The 21466-nt window shown below is 48.9% G+C and overlaps 3 protein-coding genes across 3 annotated transcripts; all 3 read left to right on the forward strand.

Annotated features, from left to right (window-relative positions):
* The first annotated feature begins 3411 nt into the window (after window positions 1-3411).
* LOC149975838 (histone H1) lies at window positions 3412-4299 on the forward strand. The gene has a single exon (XM_090204283.1). The coding sequence runs from the start codon at window positions 3516-3518 to the stop codon at window positions 4137-4139; it is 624 nt and encodes a 207-aa protein (XP_090060409.1). The 5' UTR covers window positions 3412-3515; the 3' UTR covers window positions 4140-4299.
* Window positions 4300-5608: 1309 nt separating this feature from the next.
* Window positions 5609-6085, forward strand: LOC149975839 (histone H3). The gene has a single exon (XM_090206592.1). It carries the CDS (start codon window positions 5645-5647, stop codon window positions 6053-6055), a length of 411 nt encoding a protein of 136 aa, XP_090062718.1. The 5' UTR covers window positions 5609-5644; the 3' UTR covers window positions 6056-6085.
* Window positions 6086-7153: 1068 nt separating this feature from the next.
* LOC149975840 (histone H3-like) lies at window positions 7154-14206 on the forward strand. Its single transcript, XM_090206565.1, has 2 exons — window positions 7154-7210; window positions 13775-14206. Exons 1-2 carry the CDS (start codon window positions 7154-7156, stop codon window positions 14174-14176), a joined length of 459 nt encoding a protein of 152 aa, XP_090062691.1. The 3' UTR covers window positions 14177-14206.
* The last annotated feature ends 7260 nt before the right edge of the window (window positions 14207-21466 follow it).

Here is a 21466-nt window from a genome sequence, read left to right on the forward strand (position 1 = left end):
CAAAGTGCTTTGATGACACTAGTTGCATCCCAGCTAGTTGAACGCTTGTCAGTCGTTCTCCTAAAAGGCAACCTCTGTTGCTCGATGTACTAAACCGAGGGCCGGCAGCCACTAAGTACATGTAAGAGACAATTGTGGCAACAATAAGTTGTAAGATGATACCTAGTCACATCTGAGATGTGAATCAACTGCACCGATTGGTCAATCGCCAGTATGTGCCCTTGGGCCTCATTTGTCCCCTTTGAAATGACCTGTTGAGATCATTCAATGCAACATCTGAGGCTCTCTGGCCTATAAAGGATCCACCTCATACCACTATTTCCGTAATATAAGGCTATGTTATTGTTTTTTGAAAAAAGTACCATACAATATTTGCACATCCCTATCACCTCTGTACGCATAGGAAAATGATCCCTTTATTGTGTGTGTGTTGGGTGGGTGTCTGAGGAATGTTTTACTGCATTTCAGCTTGCAGAGGTATCACCACCCGTCCCATGGCCACCTGGATCATGTCTAGGGAAGAAAAAGAAGAATGACGTTATTACATGGCCTTCAAGAGCTACATGACTGCTGAGGTGACATTACGGACCCCTTAGGATTTGTGGCATTCCTTGTGTATTTGTTTCCCGTTTGTGCCACTTCGTTTCTCCTTTGTACTTGTGACACTATTTGAGGTTTTTAACGCCTATCTCTATTAGGTGTGACTGGCAACTGCAGTGGGTTGAATCCTACTAGTTCAGTGTTTCCCAACTCCAGGCAGGGGTAGAGTAGGCATTTTTGTTGAAGCCCTGGAGAGGCACAGCTGATTGAAAGAGTTGAATCAGGCGCAACAACAACAACAACAACAAGAACAACACCAATCAATGTGAAGAGTGGGACATCACAGTTGGGCCTTGTGTTCAACATAGCTCAGTATTTGAGTGTGTTTCCCGCGCATGCAAGTAGCTTTGATTTCTTCTTCCTCCATAGTTCCCTAGAACGAACGCCCTCCCCTTTGCAGCAGAGGCCAGGCAAAAGCGCGCGCTTTCTGTGCCACTGGCTTCAATCAGGTCCACCAAACGCAGATAATAAGAGCACCGAGCACCGAAAATTACGTCATTAATTCACTTGAACTCAGCTAGTGAACACACGATGTCTGGAAGAGGTAAAGGCGGCAAGGGACTCGGAAAAGGAGGCGCCAAGCGTCACCGTAAGGTTCTCCGCGATAACATCCAGGGAATCACCAAGCCCGCCATTCGCCGTCTGGCTCGCCGTGGCGGCGTGAAGCGTATCTCCGGGCTGATCTACGAGGAGACCCGCGGTGTCCTGAAGGTGTTCCTTGAGAACGTGATCCGTGACGCCGTCACCTACACCGAGCACGCCAAGAGGAAGACCGTTACGGCCATGGACGTGGTCTACGCTCTGAAACGCCAGGGACGCACCCTGTACGGTTTCGGCGGTTAAACGCACTCTTCTCGGAACGTCAACATCCCGACTTGAACCCAAAGGCTCTTTTAAGAGCCACCCACATCCGCTTCAAAAGGGTCAAATCCATTATCGTAGGAAACCATGAGCCACTCTTGAGTGGACAGGGAGGGAGTATTCGTGACAGGAGGCTATGTTCAGTGCAGGCTTTGCGTACAGTCGTATTAAACCATGAGCCACTCTTGAGTGGACAGGGAGGGAGTATTCGTGACAGGAGGCTATGTTCAGTGCAGGCTTTGCGTACAGTCGTATTAAACCATGAGCCACTCTTGAGTGGACAGGGAGGGAGTATTCGTGACAGGAGGCTATGTTCAGTGCAGGCTTTGCGTACAGTCGTATTACTGAGGCACCACGGCTGGGAAATCCCCACCAAGTAGGGAAAGGCGGCAAGAAACGCCGAAAGTCGAGGAAGGAGAGCTACGCCATTTACGTGTACAAAGTCCTGAAGCAGGTCCACCCCGATACCGGCATCTCCTCCAAGGCCATGGGAATCATGAACTCGTTCGTGAACGACATCTTCGAGCGTATCGCCGGAGAGTCGTCTCGCCTGGCCCACTACAACAAGCGTTCCACCATCACCTCCAGGGAGATCCAGACCGCAGTGCGCCTGCTGCTCCCCGGAGAGCTGGCCAAGCACGCAGTGTCCGAGGGCACCAAGGCCGTGACCAAGTACACCAGCTCCAAGTAAACAGCCCATTTGGAGTGCTGTAGTAACCCAAAGGCTCTTTTAAGAGCCACCCAACCTGTCAGTGAAAAAAGCAAATCCATATGTGTGTGTGTGTGGAGGACATGTCAAAAAGGGGGGAGAGGGAATAAATGATGCTGACATGAACAGGGTAGGAATGTGTGCATGGTAGTATAACACAGTGAGTGGGATTCCACTCGTGCTCCGATGACTGGAGCCTGTGTAACAGTATAACTTTAGGCCGAACCAGGGACCCTCTGCACACATCATCAACAACAGTCTCAGAGCAAGTGACGTCACCGATTGAAACTAGCCGTTTCACATCCCTTACACACACCTGTACAAGAGGGAGGAGGAGAGAGAAGAAGAGGCTCCAAATCTCTCTCTCTCTAGGCCTATATCAGGGCGGACAAGCACATGGGGCGCCAGCCTCCATAGCGCCGGCCGCACAGCCAGACACCAAGACCCACAGACACAAAGACCGGCACGAGTGAGTCACGCTGCGGAGTCAAGCGAGGAAGGACTGCGAGAAGGCCACAAGCCTATCTCTCTCTCTCTCTCTCTCTCTCTCTCTCTGACACGCTTTTGAAAGAGACACACAGACAGAGAGAGAGACTACCTAGCACAAGAAAACACACAGGCTCCAAATCCAACTAATAAACTCATACTAATAAAACATCACACACACACACACACACACAGTGCAAGTAAGCATGTCGTTGGACAGTGTATTATTTCGTTTGCCTCCTGGACACATGACGAATACAACGTGAAACTAGTCTCAGCCAGGCCTCACAAGTGCATGTGTTTTAAGGTCCCCAAAAGAGCTCTCCTTTAAAACACCAAGGAGCACATCAGGGGACGCCAAACCATTTGATTCCCTTGCCAGACATCTCGGCTCACTCCACAATCAATGGTGCTCGCAATCGGATGCACTTTTAGGCCATTTAGGAGACAAATAGCACAGGAAAAGCAGTGCGCACCGCTCCACCCGACAGTCGAACGGTGAGGTTTTGAGCGAGTCGCAGCAAAATGCACGGGGCTTCTGCAGCCCACATGACTTTATTCTGAACGGACACAAGTCTGCTCGCTGGGCCGTTCGCTTTTGGGCCAAAAACACGGCTCCGTCGGTGACTTTTGGCCCGATATTGGCGACCAGAAAACACAAGTGAAAGAGCATTTGGCCAGCCCGGAGAAGCCGAGCTGGGTGGCTTGAGTCTACATGGTTCTCATGTCGCGTTTAAGGCCAGCCCCCTGCACGGTGTGGAGCTTCAATAGCGCAGAGCAGCGTCTACAGCAAAGTACTCCTCCTCACAGACTACCGTAGTGTTGTAAGTGTGTGTGTTTACCGGACCGAACGACAGACATGGCAGAAGTCGCACCAGCACCCGCCGCCGCCGCGCCGGCCAAGGCACCCAAGAAGAAGGCAGCAGCCAAGCCCAAGAAAGCGGGACCCAGCGTAGGCGAGCTCATCGTCAAGGCGGTGTCCGCCTCCAAGGAGAGGAGCGGCGTGTCCCTGGCCGCGCTCAAGAAGTCTCTGGCGGCAGGCGGCTACGACGTGGAGAAGAACAACTCCCGTGTCAAGATCGCCGTCAAGAGCCTCGTCACCAAGGGCACCCTGGTCCAGACCAAGGGCACCGGTGCTTCCGGCTCCTTCAAGCTCAACAAGAAGGCCGTCGAGGCAAAGAAGCCCGCCAAGAAAGCCGCAGCCCCCAAAGCTAAGAAGGTGGCCGCCAAGAAGCCCGCCGCCGCCAAGAAGCCCAAGAAGGTAGCAGCCAAGAAGGCCGTGGCCGCAAAGAAGTCCCCCAAGAAGGCCAAGAAGCCCGCTACACCCAAAAAGGCCGCCAAGAGCCCAAAGAAGGTGAAGAAGCCCGCCGCAGCGGCCAAGAAAGCGGCCAAGAGCCCCAAGAAGGCTACCAAGGCAGCGAAGCCCAAAGCCGCCAAGCCCAAGGCGGCCAAGGCCAAGAAGGCAGCCCCCAAGAAGAAGTAAACCTATTACAAACAGTGTTCTTTCTACTCGACACATGTTGTTACCACAAAAGGCTCTTTTAAGAGCCACCCACCTCTTTCCATAAAAGCGCATGTCATTCCATTCCACCTACCTACCCGTGGTGCAAAAGAAATGAAATGAATGACTTTTACGCACCACATTTTCGAGTGGCTAAATGGCTTTACATTTGTCACTCAAGAGTGCAGCACCCTCACCAGTCAACATTGTTGTGATGTGTTAGAATTGGCATGTCACATTGATCCTGATAATAAGAAGCATACATACTATAGTGGGTTGGACAGCAGCCATTGGTATTATGAGCCACTCTCGAATTGATTGATACATGTTTCAGTGATTTGAGTAGTCACTTTGGCGCTCCCGCCAACGTGAAAAAGTCACAAAAGTCGGAGGGAAACAGAGTAGCCTAGCCCTCGTCACTCTGCTGCCTGCCTGCCTGCGGGTGGGTGGGGGCGGGCTTAGGGCTGACTGCCTGTCTGTCTGTCCCTCCCTCACTCCAATTGGATAAGGCCACACCGGTCCGGTGGCCAATCGATGGCTTTTGTGGCGAGGTATAAGTAAGGCTCTCGAGGTGGCCAGCGGCTCATTCAGACTTTCTGTGACATACTGAAGCTACCAATATGAGCGGAAGAGGCAAAACCGGAGGCAAGGCCAGGGCGAAGGCAAAGACACGTTCATCCCGTGCCGGGCTCCAGTTCCCCGTGGGCCGTGTGCACAGACTGCTGCGTAAAGGCAACTACGCCGAGCGTGTGGGCGCTGGCGCACCAGTGTACCTGGCCGCAGTGCTCGAGTACCTGACTGCTGAGATCCTGGAGTTGGCCGGAAACGCTGCCCGTGACAACAAGAAGACTCGTATCATCCCCCGTCACCTGCAGCTGGCAGTCCGTAACGACGAGGAGCTGAACAAACTGCTTGGCGGCGTGACCATCGCTCAGGGTGGTGTTCTGCCCAACATCCAGGCAGTGCTGCTCCCCAAGAAGACTGAGAAGGCCGTCAAAGCCAAGTAAAATCGCTGGTGCGGCTGCAACTTGACTACTCAACCCCCAAAGGCTCTTTTAAGAGCCAACCACCTAGCTCAACAAAAGCGCAAATTGTCCTTTCTATGCCTGGCCAACTATTTGGCGTGTTTGTTAGATACACACACACATATACACGGCACCGTATCAAGTGCCCACATGAGGCCTAAATGAAGGATAACAACTAGTAGGCTAGAATGAGAGCATTATTGCGCGTAAAGTGTAACGTTGCTCGCGGCCCTAACAAAAGACCCAAGCGCGCCTCGGCGAGGGTGGGGGTTGCATTTTGGGGCGGCACGGAGAGGCCGAGCCTCCCGTCCAATGGGCGGCGGAGGAGGCCTCCGCAACGGGCCAATCAGGGCGGTGCGGAGATGGTGACCAATGAGCAGACGCCGCTGCCGGCTTTATAAACTTCACATAGGCATTTTGAGGCTATACTCCGACTGTGAAAGAAGGAAGCTAGCTAGCGCCATGGCCAGAACCAAGCAAACCGCTCGCAAATCCACCGGTGGCAAAGCACCCAGGAAGCAGCTCGCCACCAAGGCTGCGCGCAAGAGCGCCCCGGCCACCGGCGGCGTGAAGAAGCCTCACCGTTACAGGCCCGGCACCGTGGCTCTTAGAGAGATCCGTCGTTACCAGAAGTCCACTGAGCTGCTGATCCGCAAACTGCCTTTCCAGCGCCTGGTGCGAGAAATTGCCCAGGACTTTAAGACCGACCTGCGCTTCCAGAGTTCCGCAGTGATGGCCCTGCAGGAGGCAAGCGAGGCTTACCTGGTCGGCCTGTTCGAGGACACCAACCTGTGCGCCATCCACGCCAAGAGGGTGACCATCATGCCCAAGGACATCCAGCTGGCCCGTCGTATTCGCGGAGAGCGCGCATAAACGATGACCTGATCTCCAAAATCCCCCAAAGGCTCTTTTAAGAGCCACCTCCATATTTCAGTCAAAAAGGCACAATTGTTCCATTTGTACACGCCCCTTTCCCACCGTGTATGTTCCCTGTTCTCGAGTCACTACAGACCGTGGTTCGATTCCAGGCTGTATCACCACCGGCCGTGATTGTAAATAAGAGTTGGTTCTTAACTGACTTGAGTCGTTTCAATAACGCTCTCTATATGTGATTAGATGTATGCCTAGAGTAGAAGAGGGGAAAAATACACTAGCAGTAATGAGTGATAGTAATGATATAGGGCAAAAAGTGTCAAAAATGGTCACTATGTAGCTAAGAACAACTGACTTTGAAAGTCCCATGTTGCAGTGCCGCTGATGAGAGGGGAAAAGTTTACCGTGGAGCACGGAGGCCATCTAGTGGTTAAACGCGGGTACTGTCAGCGTGTGAGCACGTCATAGTGGCTCCCTATTGGTATTTGATCTTCAGGCCAGCGTTTCCCAAACTCGGTCCTCGGGTCCCCAAGTGGGGCACGTTGTGTTTTTTCGATTCCAATTGCTCTTGGAATGAGTCTGTCTATTCCTTTGTGAAAATGGCCATTCAATGATTTCTGGGCCATGTGACATTCCTCGATGGCCCCAAAAATCCATGTTTTGATCCGATCATTACAACGTTAGCTGTGTGCACCCCATAATTCATGCGACTGACTAAGCTATTGAAAGTAAAATGATATATCTCTGTCCGGCGCAAGTGAAAGGTGGTCGAAAAAAATTGTTACCAACGTTGTGGTTGAAGGTACAGGAAATGTTGTAGGCCACCAAATTAGACGTGATATTATTAAGTCGCCCTTCTGTGCTTGTTTGTGTGCGTGCATAGGTAAGTTGTTTCGATATGGTGGAATAAATGGAGAAATGAAAGGAATGTATTTAGTGGGATGAATTCAGTGTGCGATTGAATATTCCAATGCCATACCCATTGATAGGCCTTTAGACTAGATCCGAGATCCCTTAAGAGAAAAGGTATCAGGACAGCAGGAATCAATAGATGTAATCGTCAAGGGCTTGCAAAACAGCTGTTACGAAGCTGCCGGGATGATTGCCCTATTAGTAGTTGACCAATTACAGAATAGCAATCACCAATGCAGGCAGGTACGTGGTGATTGCTGCATTGGCTTCGTAAATAGGCTTCATAGGAACTAAATGGCTCAGCACATGACACCTTCACAGTGCAGAATATTTGATACTATTGACTCCGGTTGAGTAGAGTCGTGTGTCTTTGGCGTGATTTGAAGTCGACTTCTGATGTGGGATTTAGTTCATTTTTCAAAGAAGATTTGCTGACGAATCGAAACCCCTTGACCAAATGATACGACAAAGTAAAGGCCCTAAATACAGGCTGCCAGTTAAATGCAGCAATGACACGGCTAAAGTGTGTCATTGCAGGACAAAAGAGCAGGAATTGTCTGCTGTTGCATCTTCACTCATGAGACAGGTAATAGGGGAGCTCCGTGGTGCTGAAAAGGACAGCGCCCCTGGCCATTTGCCAAGGCCTATTTCCCGTTGGAGGGATTTTTGACATGCTATAGGCACAGTTCAGTACACCCCTCACCCCTATCCTGTAATTGGTCCCAGAATCATCCACTTGATTCCCGACCACCAACCGATTGTCGGGTGCATTGGTGTAAAATGTGGTCGTCGAGATCAGGTTCTATGGCATCTGTACCTTTTTTTGGAGCTACCTACACCAGTAGGGGAGCTTACAGATAAAGAGTGCACTAGGCTAGAGAGAAAAGTAGCATTCCGTTTTTCATTTTCTCTCTTTTGATACTTGAGAAACATAGATTCACATGACGTCCAAATCTGCAAGAGACAAAAGCAGCAGAAAATCAGCAGGTGAAGAAAAGGGTTAAGTGAATATGATTTAAGAGCAGTCAAATGAAGTAATAGTGACATAGATTGTAAGAAATGAAATGTACCATGTGAACATTGCATTGTGGCTTTAGAAGAGCATGTATTTGTAGATGAATGACAGATTAGGTTTGGTGACAAAGTAACTGTATAATTTGAGGTACTCTACATGAGCATGTGTTTGCCTATTTGATGATCTGTTGTAGTTAATGTTTGATTTTGAGCACATACTTGTTGTGACAATTGCATCAGGTTGAGGGAGAAATGGTCTGTGTGGCCATTGTGAGTGGCACTTCTGATCCAGCAGGTGGTGTTAAGATCCCTCCCTATGTGGCTTTGAATGATGAGCCAGTGTTGGCAAAATGACTTGTGGTCCAGCGGGTGGCGGTGAAATGCCTCCCTATCTATATGACTTGCCCTATTCCTTTGACATTGTTCACTTGATTGGAGATGATTCCGGTCTTCTTCATGAGCACTCCTGCATGTCTTCCTTCCTGTCTTGCCATGTGGGTTCCACGGAGGTGTGTGTTTTTGTTAGATATCACTGGGCACATTCCTAACGTGGAGGTGGTTTGCATAGCTCATGTCATGTGGATATATAAAGTATTGTATTGTAAGGTATGTTAGTCTACGGACGGTCTGACATTGCTCGTCCATATATTGATGTATTCCAATTGCATTTGGGTGTATTGTGTGGAATGTTGGAACATGGTTAGATATTACTTGTTAGACTTGACTGTGCTGTTGGAGCTAGTAACACAAGCATTTCCGACATCTGCTAAACAGGTGTATGTATATCTCTCTAGTCACCCCCAAAACCAATTCTTTCTTTGGCCGCCTCTCCTTCCAGTTCTCTGCTGCCAATGACTGGAACGAACTACAAAAATCTCTGAAACTGGAAACACTTATCTCCCTCACTAGCTTTAAGCACCAACTGTCAGAGCAGCTCACAGATTACTGCACCTGTACATAGCCCACCTATAATTTAGGCCAAACAACTACCTCTTTCCCTACTGTATTTAATGAATTTATTTATTTTGCTCCTTTGCACCCCATTATTTTTATTTCTACTTTGCACATTTCTTCCATTGCAAATGTACCATTCCGGTGTTTTACTTGCTATATTGTATTTACTTTGCCACCATGGCCTTTTTTTGCCTTTACCTCCCTTATCTCACCTCATTTGCTCACATCGTATATAGACTTGTTTATACTGTATTATTGACTGTATGTTTGTTTTACTCCATGTGTAAGTCTGTGTCGTTGTATGTGTCGAAGTGCTTTGCTTTATCTTGGCCAGGTCGCAATTGTAAATGAGAACTTGTTCTCAACTTGCCTACCTGGTTAAATAAAGGTGAAATAAAAAAAAGAATAAACAAATAAATGTGTCTATTTGATTAGGATTAGGACTTTTCCTCTATGTGTCGCACTTCCATTTCCACTTTATGTCCCCGTTAGGGAGCTGTCATTTATGCTGCAGGCTAATTACTACCAATGTCATTGTGGTCCAAGTTCAACTCCTAGCCTATAGGGTGTGGTAACAGGCCCTCTGTTATTTGTTGTTGTACTCTGCATGTGAAGTATCTGCACTGCAGCCTATAGAGGAACTAAGCCCTTGATAATAGGGGAACGTAAGCTGTTGAACACAAACTCCCAGTCCTATGATGTTGCTCTGTGAAGGAGGTTAGCTTTTCAGCATTCAATTCCTGGCAGCCTTCTTCTCCCTGGTTGATTTGTGAATGTGAGTGATTCGAGAATGTTTGGCTTGGGTATCCAAGGTGTTTGAGATTGTTGAGGACCAGTGTTCCGAGGGGCTGACTGTGACATCATAAAGCGGAATGTAGTTAGCGTGCTGTTTGAGGGATTCCAATTCAGTCCGTTGCGGCCTTCCAGGCAGTGCAGTTGTGCTTCAAGTGTGCTCTCTGTGTGATGACTTGTTGTGCCTACACGGAGTACAGCTACGAACGGACGTGGCATTTGGGGTAAGCCTAAGCCTTTTCGTAACCTTAACCTATTTCTTCTAACTTGCTATGACAAAGTGCTTTGATGACACTAGTTGCATCCCAGCTAGTTGAACGCTTGTCAGTCGTTCTCCTAAAAGGCAACCTCTGTTGCTCGATGTACTAAACCGAGGGCCGGCAGCCACTAAGTACATGTAAGAGACAATTGTGGCAACAATAAGTTGTAAGATGATACCTAGTCACATCTGAGATGTGAATCAACTGCACCGATTGGTCAATCGCCAGTATGTGCCCTTGGGCCTCATTTGTCCCCTTTGAAATGACCTGTTGAGATCATTCAATGCAACATCTGAGGCTCTCTGGCCTATAAAGGATCCACCTCATACCACTATTTCCGTAATATAAGGCTATGTTATTGTTTTTTGAAAAAAGTACCATACAATATTTGCACATCCCTATCACCTCTGTACGCATAGGAAAATGATCCCTTTATTGTGTGTGTGTTGGGTGGGTGTCTGAGGAATGTTTTACTGCATTTCAGCTTGCAGAGGTATCACCACCCGTCCCATGGCCACCTGGATCATGTCTAGGGAAGAAAAAGAAGAATGACGTTATTACATGGCCTTCAAGAGCTACATGACTGCTGAGGTGACATTACGGACCCCTTAGGATTTGTGGCATTCCTTGTGTATTTGTTTCCCGTTTGTGCCACTTCGTTTCTCCTTTGTACTTGTGACACTATTTGAGGTTTTTAACGCCTATCTCTATTAGGTGTGACTGGCAACTGCAGTGGGTTGAATCCTACTAGTTCAGTGTTTCCCAACTCCAGGCAGGGGTAGAGTAGGCATTTTTGTTGAAGCCCTGGAGAGGCACAGCTGATTGAAAGAGTTGAATCAGGCGCAACAACAACAACAACAACAAGAACAACACCAATCAATGTGAAGAGTGGGACATCACAGTTGGGCCTTGTGTTCAACATAGCTCAGTATTTGAGTGTGTTTCCCGCGCATGCAAGTAGCTTTGATTTCTTCTTCCTCCATAGTTCCCTAGAACGAACGCCCTCCCCTTTGCAGCAGAGGCCAGGCAAAAGCGCGCGCTTTCTGTGCCACTGGCTTCAATCAGGTCCACCAAACGCAGATAATAAGAGCACCGAGCACCGAAAATTACGTCATTAATTCACTTGAACTCAGCTAGTGAACACACGATGTCTGGAAGAGGTAAAGGCGGCAAGGGACTCGGAAAAGGAGGCGCCAAGCGTCACCGTAAGGTTCTCCGCGATAACATCCAGGGAATCACCAAGCCCGCCATTCGCCGTCTGGCTCGCCGTGGCGGCGTGAAGCGTATCTCCGGGCTGATCTACGAGGAGACCCGCGGTGTCCTGAAGGTGTTCCTTGAGAACGTGATCCGTGACGCCGTCACCTACACCGAGCACGCCAAGAGGAAGACCGTTACGGCCATGGACGTGGTCTACGCTCTGAAACGCCAGGGACGCACCCTGTACGGTTTCGGCGGTTAAACGCACTCTTCTCGGAACGTCAACATCCCGACTTGAACCCAAAGGCTCTTTTAAGAGCCACCCACATCCGCTTCAAAAGGGTCAAATCCATTATCGTAGGAAACCATGAGCCACTCTTGAGTGGACAGGGAGGGAGTATTCGTGACAGGAGGCTATGTTCAGTGCAGGCTTTGCGTACAGTCGTATTAAACCATGAGCCACTCTTGAGTGGACAGGGAGGGAGTATTCGTGACAGGAGGCTATGTTCAGTGCAGGCTTTGCGTACAGTCGTATTAAACCATGAGCCACTCTTGAGTGGACAGGGAGGGAGTATTCGTGACAGGAGGCTATGTTCAGTGCAGGCTTTGCGTACAGTCGTATTACTGAGGCACCACGGCTGGGAAATCCCCACCAAGTACCAAAAAGGGGGGCCTTATTTCTAGCCATTGTAGGACTTTTTTGGAAACACACCATTCCCCACCAGTGACAGAGCATAGGCTATGGTCTTTGTTAGGGAAGCAAGCCTCTGAGTGGAAGGCTCTTATGCGCGCTCAGCTCCACTGGGCAAATGGCAGGGGCGCCTATGAGAAAGCAGGGGTGTGTCCACGGCCGGCGAATTAGCTTAGCTTCGTCTTCATAAGAGGGAAAGGGCTCTCCACCCCCTCATTCGTTTGTGAGAAGCAGCGAGACATCAGCATCATGCCCGAGCCAGCAAAGTCCGCGCCCAAGAAGGGCTCCAAGAAAGCCGTCACCAAGACCGCAGGGAAAGGCGGCAAGAAACGCCGAAAGTCGAGGAAGGAGAGCTACGCCATTTACGTGTACAAAGTCCTGAAGCAGGTCCACCCCGATACCGGCATCTCCTCCAAGGCCATGGGAATCATGAACTCGTTCGTGAACGACATCTTCGAGCGTATCGCCGGAGAGTCGTCTCGCCTGGCCCACTACAACAAGCGTTCCACCATCACCTCCAGGGAGATCCAGACCGCAGTGCGCCTGCTGCTCCCCGGAGAGCTGGCCAAGCACGCAGTGTCCGAGGGCACCAAGGCCGTGACCAAGTACACCAGCTCCAAGTAAACAGCCCATTTGGAGTGCTGTAGTAACCCAAAGGCTCTTTTAAGAGCCACCCAACCTGTCAGTGAAAAAAGCAAATCCATATGTGTGTGTGTGTGGAGGACATGTCAAAAAGGGGGGAGAGGGAATAAATGATGCTGACATGAACAGGGTAGGAATGTGTGCATGGTAGTATAACACAGTGAGTGGGATTCCACTCGTGCTCCGATGACTGGAGCCTGTGTAACAGTATAACTTTAGGCCGAACCAGGGACCCTCTGCACACATCATCAACAACAGTCTCAGAGCAAGTGACGTCACCGATTGAAACTAGCCGTTTCACATCCCTTACACACACCTGTACAAGAGGGAGGAGGAGAGAGAAGAAGAGGCTCCAAATCTCTCTCTCTCTAGGCCTATATCAGGGCGGACAAGCACATGGGGCGCCAGCCTCCATAGCGCCGGCCGCACAGCCAGACACCAAGACCCACAGACACAAAGACCGGCACGAGTGAGTCACGCTGCGGAGTCAAGCGAGGAAGGACTGCGAGAAGGCCACAAGCCTATCTCTCTCTCTCTCTCTCTCTCTCTCTCTCTGACACGCTTTTGAAAGAGACACACAGACAGAGAGAGAGACTACCTAGCACAAGAAAACACACAGGCTCCAAATCCAACTAATAAACTCATACTAATAAAACATCACACACACACACACACACACAGTGCAAGTAAGCATGTCGTTGGACAGTGTATTATTTCGTTTGCCTCCTGGACACATGACGAATACAACGTGAAACTAGTCTCAGCCAGGCCTCACAAGTGCATGTGTTTTAAGGTCCCCAAAAGAGCTCTCCTTTAAAACACCAAGGAGCACATCAGGGGACGCCAAACCATTTGATTCCCTTGCCAGACATCTCGGCTCACTCCACAATCAATGGTGCTCGCAATCGGATGCACTTTTAGGCCATTTAGGAGACAAATAGCACAGGAAAAGCAGTGCGCACCGCTCCACCCGACAGTCGAACGGTGAGGTTTTGAGCGAGTCGCAGCAAAATGCACGGGGCTTCTGCAGCCCACATGACTTTATTCTGAACGGACACAAGTCTGCTCGCTGGGCCGTTCGCTTTTGGGCCAAAAACACGGCTCCGTCGGTGACTTTTGGCCCGATATTGGCGACCAGAAAACACAAGTGAAAGAGCATTTGGCCAGCCCGGAGAAGCCGAGCTGGGTGGCTTGAGTCTACATGGTTCTCATGTCGCGTTTAAGGCCAGCCCCCTGCACGGTGTGGAGCTTCAATAGCGCAGATCCACCGCTCGCAAATCCACCGGTGGCAAAGCACCCAGGAAGCAGCTCGCCACCAAGGCTGCGCGCAAGAGCGCCCCGGCCACCGGCGGCGTGAAGAAGCCTCACCGTTACAGGCCCGGCACCGTGGCTCTTAGAGAGATCCGTCGTTACCAGAAGTCCACTGAGCTGCTGATCCGCAAACTGCCTTTCCAGCGCCTGGTGCGAGAAATTGCCCAGGACTTTAAGACCGACCTGCGCTTCCAGAGTTCCGCAGTGATGGCCCTGCAGGAGGCAAGCGAGGCTTACCTGGTCGGCCTGTTCGAGGACACCAACCTGTGCGCCATCCACGCCAAGAGGGTGACCATCATGCCCAAGGACATCCAGCTGGCCCGTCGTATTCGCGGAGAGCGCGCATAAACGATGACCTGATCTCCAAAATCCCCCAAAGGCTCTTTTAAGAGCCACCTCCATATTTCAGTCAAAAAGGCACAATTGTTCCATTTGTACACGCCCCTTTCCCACCGTGTATGTTCCCTGTTCTCGAGTCACTACAGACCGTGGTTCGATTCCAGGCTGTATCACCACCGGCCGTGATTGTAAATAAGAGTTGGTTCTTAACTGACTTGAGTCGTTTCAATAACGCTCTCTATATGTGATTAGATGTATGCCTAGAGTAGAAGAGGGGAAAAATACACTAGCAGTAATGAGTGATAGTAATGATATAGGGCAAAAAGTGTCAAAAATGGTCACTATGTAGCTAAGAACAACTGACTTTGAAAGTCCCATGTTGCAGTGCCGCTGATGAGAGGGGAAAAGTTTACCGTGGAGCACGGAGGCCATCTAGTGGTTAAACGCGGGTACTGTCAGCGTGTGAGCACGTCATAGTGGCTCCCTATTGGTATTTGATCTTCAGGCCAGCGTTTCCCAAACTCGGTCCTCGGGTCCCCAAGTGGGGCACGTTGTGTTTTTTCGATTCCAATTGCTCTTGGAATGAGTCTGTCTATTCCTTTGTGAAAATGGCCATTCAATGATTTCTGGGCCATGTGACATTCCTCGATGGCCCCAAAAATCCATGTTTTGATCCGATCATTACAACGTTAGCTGTGTGCACCCCATAATTCATGCGACTGACTAAGCTATTGAAAGTAAAATGATATATCTCTGTCCGGCGCAAGTGAAAGGTGGTCGAAAAAAATTGTTACCAACGTTGTGGTTGAAGGTACAGGAAATGTTGTAGGCCACCAAATTAGACGTGATATTATTAAGTCGCCCTTCTGTGCTTGTTTGTGTGCGTGCATAGGTAAGTTGTTTCGATATGGTGGAATAAATGGAGAAATGAAAGGAATGTATTTAGTGGGATGAATTCAGTGTGCGATTGAATATTCCAATGCCATACCCATTGATAGGCCTTTAGACTAGATCCGAGATCCCTTAAGAGAAAAGGTATCAGGACAGCAGGAATCAATAGATGTAATCGTCAAGGGCTTGCAAAACAGCTGTTACGAAGCTGCCGGGATGATTGCCCTATTAGTAGTTGACCAATTACAGAATAGCAATCACCAATGCAGGCAGGTACGTGGTGATTGCTGCATTGGCTTCGTAAATAGGCTTCATAGGAACTAAATGGCTCAGCACATGACACCTTCACAGTGCAGAATATTTGATACTATTGACTCCGGTTGAGTAGAGTCGTGTGTCTTTGGCGTGATTTGAAGTCGACTTCTGATGTGGGATTTAGTTCATTTTTCAAAGAAGATTTGCTGACGAATCGAAACCCCTTGACCAAATGATACGACAAAGTAAAGGCCCTAAATACAGGCTGCCAGTTAAATGCAGCAATGACACGGCTAAAGTGTGTCATTGCAGGACAAAAGAGCAGGAATTGTCTGCTGTTGCATCTTCACTCATGAGACAGGTAATAGGGGAGCTCCGTGGTGCTGAAAAGGACAGCGCCCCTGGCCATTTGCCAAGGCCTATTTCCCGTTGGAGGGATTTTTGACATGCTATAGGCACAGTTCAGTACACCCCTCACCCCTATCCTGTAATTGGTCCCAGAATCATCCACTTGATTCCCGACCACCAACCGATTGTCGGGGTGCATTGGTGTAAAATGTGGTCGTCGAGATCAGGTTCTATGGCATCTGTACCTTTTTTTGGAGCTACCTACACCAGTAGGGGAGCTTACAGATAAAGAGTGCACTAGGCTAGAGAGAAAAGTAGCATTCCGTTTTTCATTTTCTCTCTTTTGATACTTGAGAAACATAGATTCACATGACGTCCAAATCTGCAAGAGACAAAAGCAGCAGAAAATCAGCAGGTGAAGAAAAGGGTTAAGTGAATATGATTTAAGAGCAGTCAAATGAAGTAATAGTGACATAGATTGTAAGAAATGAAATGTACCATGTGAACATTGCATTGTGGCTTTAGAAGAGCATGTATTTGTAGATGAATGACAGATTAGGTTTGGTGACAAAGTAACTGTATAATTTGAGGTACTCTACATGAGCATGTGTTTGCCTATTTGATGATCTGTTGTAGTTAATGTTTGATTTTGAGCACATACTTGTTGTGACAATTGCATCAGGTTGAGGGAGAAATGGTCTGTGTGGCCATTGTGAGTGGCACTTCTGATCCAGCAGGTGGTGTTAAGATCCCTCCCTATGTGGCTTTGAATGATGAGCCAGTGTTGGCAAAATGACTTGTGGTCCAGCGGGTGGCGGTGAAATGCCTCCCTATCTATATGACTTGCCCTATTCCTTTGACATTGTTCACTTGATTGGAGATGATTCCGGTCTTCTTCATGAGCACTCCTGCATGTCTTCCTTCCTGTCTTGCCATGTGGGTTCCACGGAGGTGTGTGTTTTTGTTAGATATCACTGGGCACATTCCTAACGTGGAGGTGGTTTGCATAGCTCATGTCATGTGGATATATAAAGTATTGTATTGTAAGGTATGTTAGTCTACGGACGGTCTGACATTGCTCGTCCATATATTGATGTATTCCAATTGCATTTGGGTGTATTGTGTGGAATGTTGGAACATGGTTAGATATTACTTGTTAGACTTGACTGTGCTGTTGGAGCTAGTAACACAAGCATTTCCGACATCTGCTAAACAGGTGTATGTATATCTCTCTAGTCACCCCCAAAACCAATTCTTTCTTTGGCCGCCTCTCCTTCCAGTTCTCTGCTGCCAATGACTGGAACGAACTACAAAAATCTCTGAAACTGGAAACACTTATCTCCCTCACTAGCTTTAAGCACCAACTGTCAGAGCAGCTCACAGATTACTGCACCTGTACATAGCCCACCTATAATTTAGGCCAAACAACTACCTCTTTCCCTACTGTATTTAATGAATTTATTTATTTTGCTCCTTTGCACCCCATTATTTTTATTTCTACTTTGCACATTTCTTCCATTGCAAATGTACCATTCCGGTGTTTTACTTGCTATATTGTATTTACTTTGCCACCATGGCCTTTTTTTGCCTTTACCTCCCTTATCTCACCTCATTTGCTCACATCGTATATAGACTTGTTTATACTGTATTATTGACTGTATGTTTGTTTTACTCCATGTGTAAGTCTGTGTCGTTGTATGTGTCGAAGTGCTTTGCTTTATCTTGGCCAGGTCGCAATTGTAAATGAGAACTTGTTCTCAACTTGCCTACCTGGTTAAATAAAGGTGAAATAAAAAAAAGAATAAACAAATAAATGTGTCTATTTGATTAGGATTAGGACTTTTCCTCTATGTGTCGCACTTCCATTTCCACTTTATGTCCCCGTTAGGGAGCTGTCATTTATGCTGCAGGCTAATTACTACCAATGTCATTGTGGTCCAAGTTCAACTCCTAGCCTATAGGGTGTGGTAACAGGCCCTCTGTTATTTGTTGTTGTACTCTGCATGTGAAGTATCTGCACTGCAGCCTATAGAGGAACTAAGCCCTTGATAATAGGGGAACGTAAGCTGTTGAACACAAACTCCCAGTCCTATGATGTTGCTCTGTGAAGGAGGTTAGCTTTTCAGCATTCAATTCCTGGCAGCCTTCTTCTCCCTGGTTGATTTGTGAATGTGAGTGATTCGAGAATGTTTGGCTTGGGTATCCAAGGTGTTTGAGATTGTTGAGGACCAGTGTTCCGAGGGGCTGACTGTGACATCATAAAGCGGAATGTAGTTAGCGTGCTGTTTGAGGGATTCCAATTCAGTCCGTTGCGGCCTTCCAGGCAGTGCAGTTGTGCTTCAAGTGTGCTCTCTGTGTGATGACTTGTTGTGCCTACACGGAGTACAGCTACGAACGGACGTGGCATTTGGGGTAAGCCTAAGCCTTTTCGTAACCTTAACCTATTTCTTCTAACTTGCTATGACAAAGTGCTTTGATGACACTAGTTGCATCCCAGCTAGTTGAACGCTTGTCAGTCGTTCTCCTAAAAGGCAACCTCTGTTGCTCGATGTACTAAACCGAGGGCCGGCAGCCACTAAGTACATGTAAGAGACAATTGTGGCAACAATAAGTTGTAAGATGATACCTAGTCACATCTGAGATGTGAATCAACTGCACCGATTGGTCAATCGCCAGTATGTGCCCTTGGGCCTCATTTGTCCCCTTTGAAATGACCTGTTGAGATCATTCAATGCAACATCTGAGGCTCTCTGGCCTATAAAGGATCCACCTCATACCACTATTTCCGTAATATAAGGCTATGTTATTGTTTTTTGAAAAAAGTACCATACAATATTTGCACATCCCTATCACCTCTGTACGCATAGGAAAATGATCCCTTTATTGTGTGTGTGTTGGGTGGGTGTCTGAGGAATGTTTTACTGCATTTCAGCTTGCAGAGGTATCACCACCCGTCCCATGGCCACCTGGATCATGTCTAGGGAAGAAAAAGAAGAATGACGTTATTACATGGCCTTCAAGAGCTACATGACTGCTGAGGTGACATTACGGACCCCTTAGGATTTGTGGCATTCCTTGTGTATTTGTTTCCCGTTTGTGCCACTTCGTTTCTCCTTTGTACTTGTGACACTATTTGAGGTTTTTAACGCCTATCTCTATTAGGTGTGACTGGCAACTGCAGTGGGTTGAATCCTACTAGTTCAGTGTTTCCCAACTCCAGGCAGGGGTAGAGTAGGCATTTTTGTTGAAGCCCTGGAGAGGCACAGCTGATTGAAAGAGTTGAATCAGGCGCAACAACAACAACAACAACAAGAACAACACCAATCAATGTGAAGAGTGGGACATCACAGTTGGGCCTTGTGTTCAACATAGCTCAGTATTTGAGTGTGTTTCCCGCGCATGCAAGTAGCTTTGATTTCTTCTTCCTCCATAGTTCCCTAGAACGAACGCCCTCCCCTTTGCAGCAGAGGCCAGGCAAAAGCGCGCGCTTTCTGTGCCACTGGCTTCAATCAGGTCCACCAAACGCAGATAATAAGAGCACCGAGCACCGAAAATTACGTCATTAATTCACTTGAACTCAGCTAGTGAACACACGATGTCTGGAAGAGGTAAAGGCGGCAAGGGACTCGGAAAAGGAGGCGCCAAGCGTCACCGTAAGGTTCTCCGCGATAACATCCAGGGAATCACCAAGCCCGCCATTCGCCGTCTGGCTCGCCGTGGCGGCGTTAAGCGTATCTCCGGGCTGATCTACGAGGAGACCCGCGGTGTCCTGAAGGTGTTCCTTGAGAACGTGATCCGTGACGCCGTCACCTACACCGAGCACGCCAAGAGGAAGACCGTTACGGCCATGGACGTGGTCTACGCTCTGAAACGCCAGGGACGCACCCTGTACGGTTTCGGCGGTTAAACGCACTCTTCTCGGAACGTCAACATCCCGACTTGAACCCAAAGGCTCTTTTAAGAGCCACCCACATCCGCTTCAAAAGGGTCAAATCCATTATCGTAGGAAACCATGAGCCACTCTTGAGTGGACAGGGAGGGAGTATTCGTGACAGGAGGCTATGTTCAGTGCAGGCTTTGCGTACAGTCGTATTAAACCATGAGCCACTCTTGAGTGGACAGGGAGGGAGTATTCGTGACAGGAGGCTATGTTCAGTGCAGGCTTTGCGTACAGTCGTATTAAACCATGAGCCACTCTTGAGTGGACAGGGAGGGAGTATTCGTGACAGGAGGCTATGTTCAGTGCAGGCTTTGCGTACAGTCGTATTACTGAGGCACCACGGCTGGGAAATCCCCACCAAGTACCAAAAAGGGGGGCCTTATTTCTAGCCATTGTAGGACTTTTTTGGAAACACACCATTCCCCACCAGTGACAGAGCATAGGCTATGGTCTTTGTTAGGGAAGCAAGCCTCTGAGTGGAAGGCTCTTATGCGCGCTCAGCTCCACTGGGCAAATGGCAGGGGCGCCTATGAGAAAGCAGGGGTGTGTCCACGGCCGGCGAATTAGCTTAGCTTCGTCTTCATAAGAGGGAAAGGGCTCTCCACCCCCTCATTCGTTTGTGAGAAGCAGCGAGACATCAGCATCATGCCCGAGCCAGCAAAGTCCGCGCCCAAGAAGGGCTCCAAGAAAGCCGTCACCAAGACCGCAGGGAAAGGCGGCAAGAAACGCCGAAAGTCGAGGAAGGAGAGCTACGCCATTTACGTGTACAAAGTCCTGAAGCAGGTCCACCCCGATACCGGCATCTCCTCCAAGGCCATGGGAATCATGAACTCGTTCGTGAACGACATCTTCGAGCGTATCGCCGGAGAGTCGTCTCGCCTGGCCCACTACAACAAGCGTTCCACCATCACCTCCAGGGAGATCCAGACCGCAGTGCGCCTGCTGCTCCCCGGAGAGCTGGCCAAGCACGCAGTGTCCGAGGGCACCAAGGCCGTGACCAAGTACACCAGCTCCAAGTAAACAGCCCATTTGGAGTGCTGTAGTAACCCAAAGGCTCTTTTAAGAGCCACCCAACCTGTCAGTGAAAAAAGCAAATCCATATGTGTGTGTGTGTGGAGGACATGTCAAAAAGGGGGGAGAGGGAATAAATGATGCTGACATGAACAGGGTAGGAATGTGTGCATGGTAGTATAACACAGTGAGTGGGATTCCACTCGTGCTCCGATGACTGGAGCCTGTGTAACAGTATAACTTTAGGCCGAACCAGGGACCCTCTGCACACATCATCAACAACAGTCTCAGAGCAAGTGACGTCACCGATTGAAACTAGCCGTTTCACATCCCTTACACACACCTGTACAAGAGGGAGGAGGAGAGAGAAGAAGAGGCTCCAAATCTCTCTCTCTCTAGGCCTATATCAGGGCGGACAAGCACATGGGGCGCCAGCCTCCATAGCGCCGGCCGCACAGCCAGACACCAAGACCCACAGACACAAAGACCGGCACGAGTGAGTCACGCTGCGGAGTCAAGCGAGGAAGGACTGCGAGAAGGCCACAAGCCTATCTCTCTCTCTCTCTCTCTCTCTCTCTCTCTGACACGCTTTTGAAAGAGACACACAGACAGAGAGAGAGACTACCTAGCACAAGAAAACACACAGGCTCCAAATCCAACTAATAAACTCATACTAATAAAACATCACACACACACACACACACACAGTGCAAGTAAGCATGTCGTTGGACAGTGTATTATTTCGTTTGCCTCCTGGACACATGACGAATACAACGTGAAACTAGTCTCAGCCAGGCCTCACAAGTGCATGTGTTTTAAGGTCCCCAAAAGAGCTCTCCTTTAAAACACCAAGG

This window comes from Oncorhynchus mykiss, chromosome 17 (assembly GCF_057628025.1).
Source record: "Oncorhynchus mykiss isolate SJ-2025 chromosome 17, ASM5762802v1, whole genome shotgun sequence".
In the NCBI taxonomy this organism is placed as follows: Eukaryota; Metazoa; Chordata; class Actinopteri; order Salmoniformes; family Salmonidae; genus Oncorhynchus; species Oncorhynchus mykiss.

Excerpts from the sequence above, each read along its gene's own strand:
- LOC149975840 (XM_090206565.1), top strand. The coding sequence starts at position 7,154 with ATGATTGCCCTATTAGTAGTTGACCAATTACAGAATAGCAATCACCAA. Across the intron at positions 7,211-13,774 it reads GCAATCACCAATGCAGGCAG|CGCAGATCCACCGCTCGCAA; the intron begins GTACGTGGTGAT and ends GAGCTTCAATAG.
- LOC149975839 (XM_090206592.1), top strand. The coding sequence starts at position 5,645 with ATGGCCAGAACCAAGCAAACCGCTCGCAAATCCACCGGTGGCAAAGCA.
- LOC149975838 (XM_090204283.1), top strand. The coding sequence starts at position 3,516 with ATGGCAGAAGTCGCACCAGCACCCGCCGCCGCCGCGCCGGCCAAGGCA.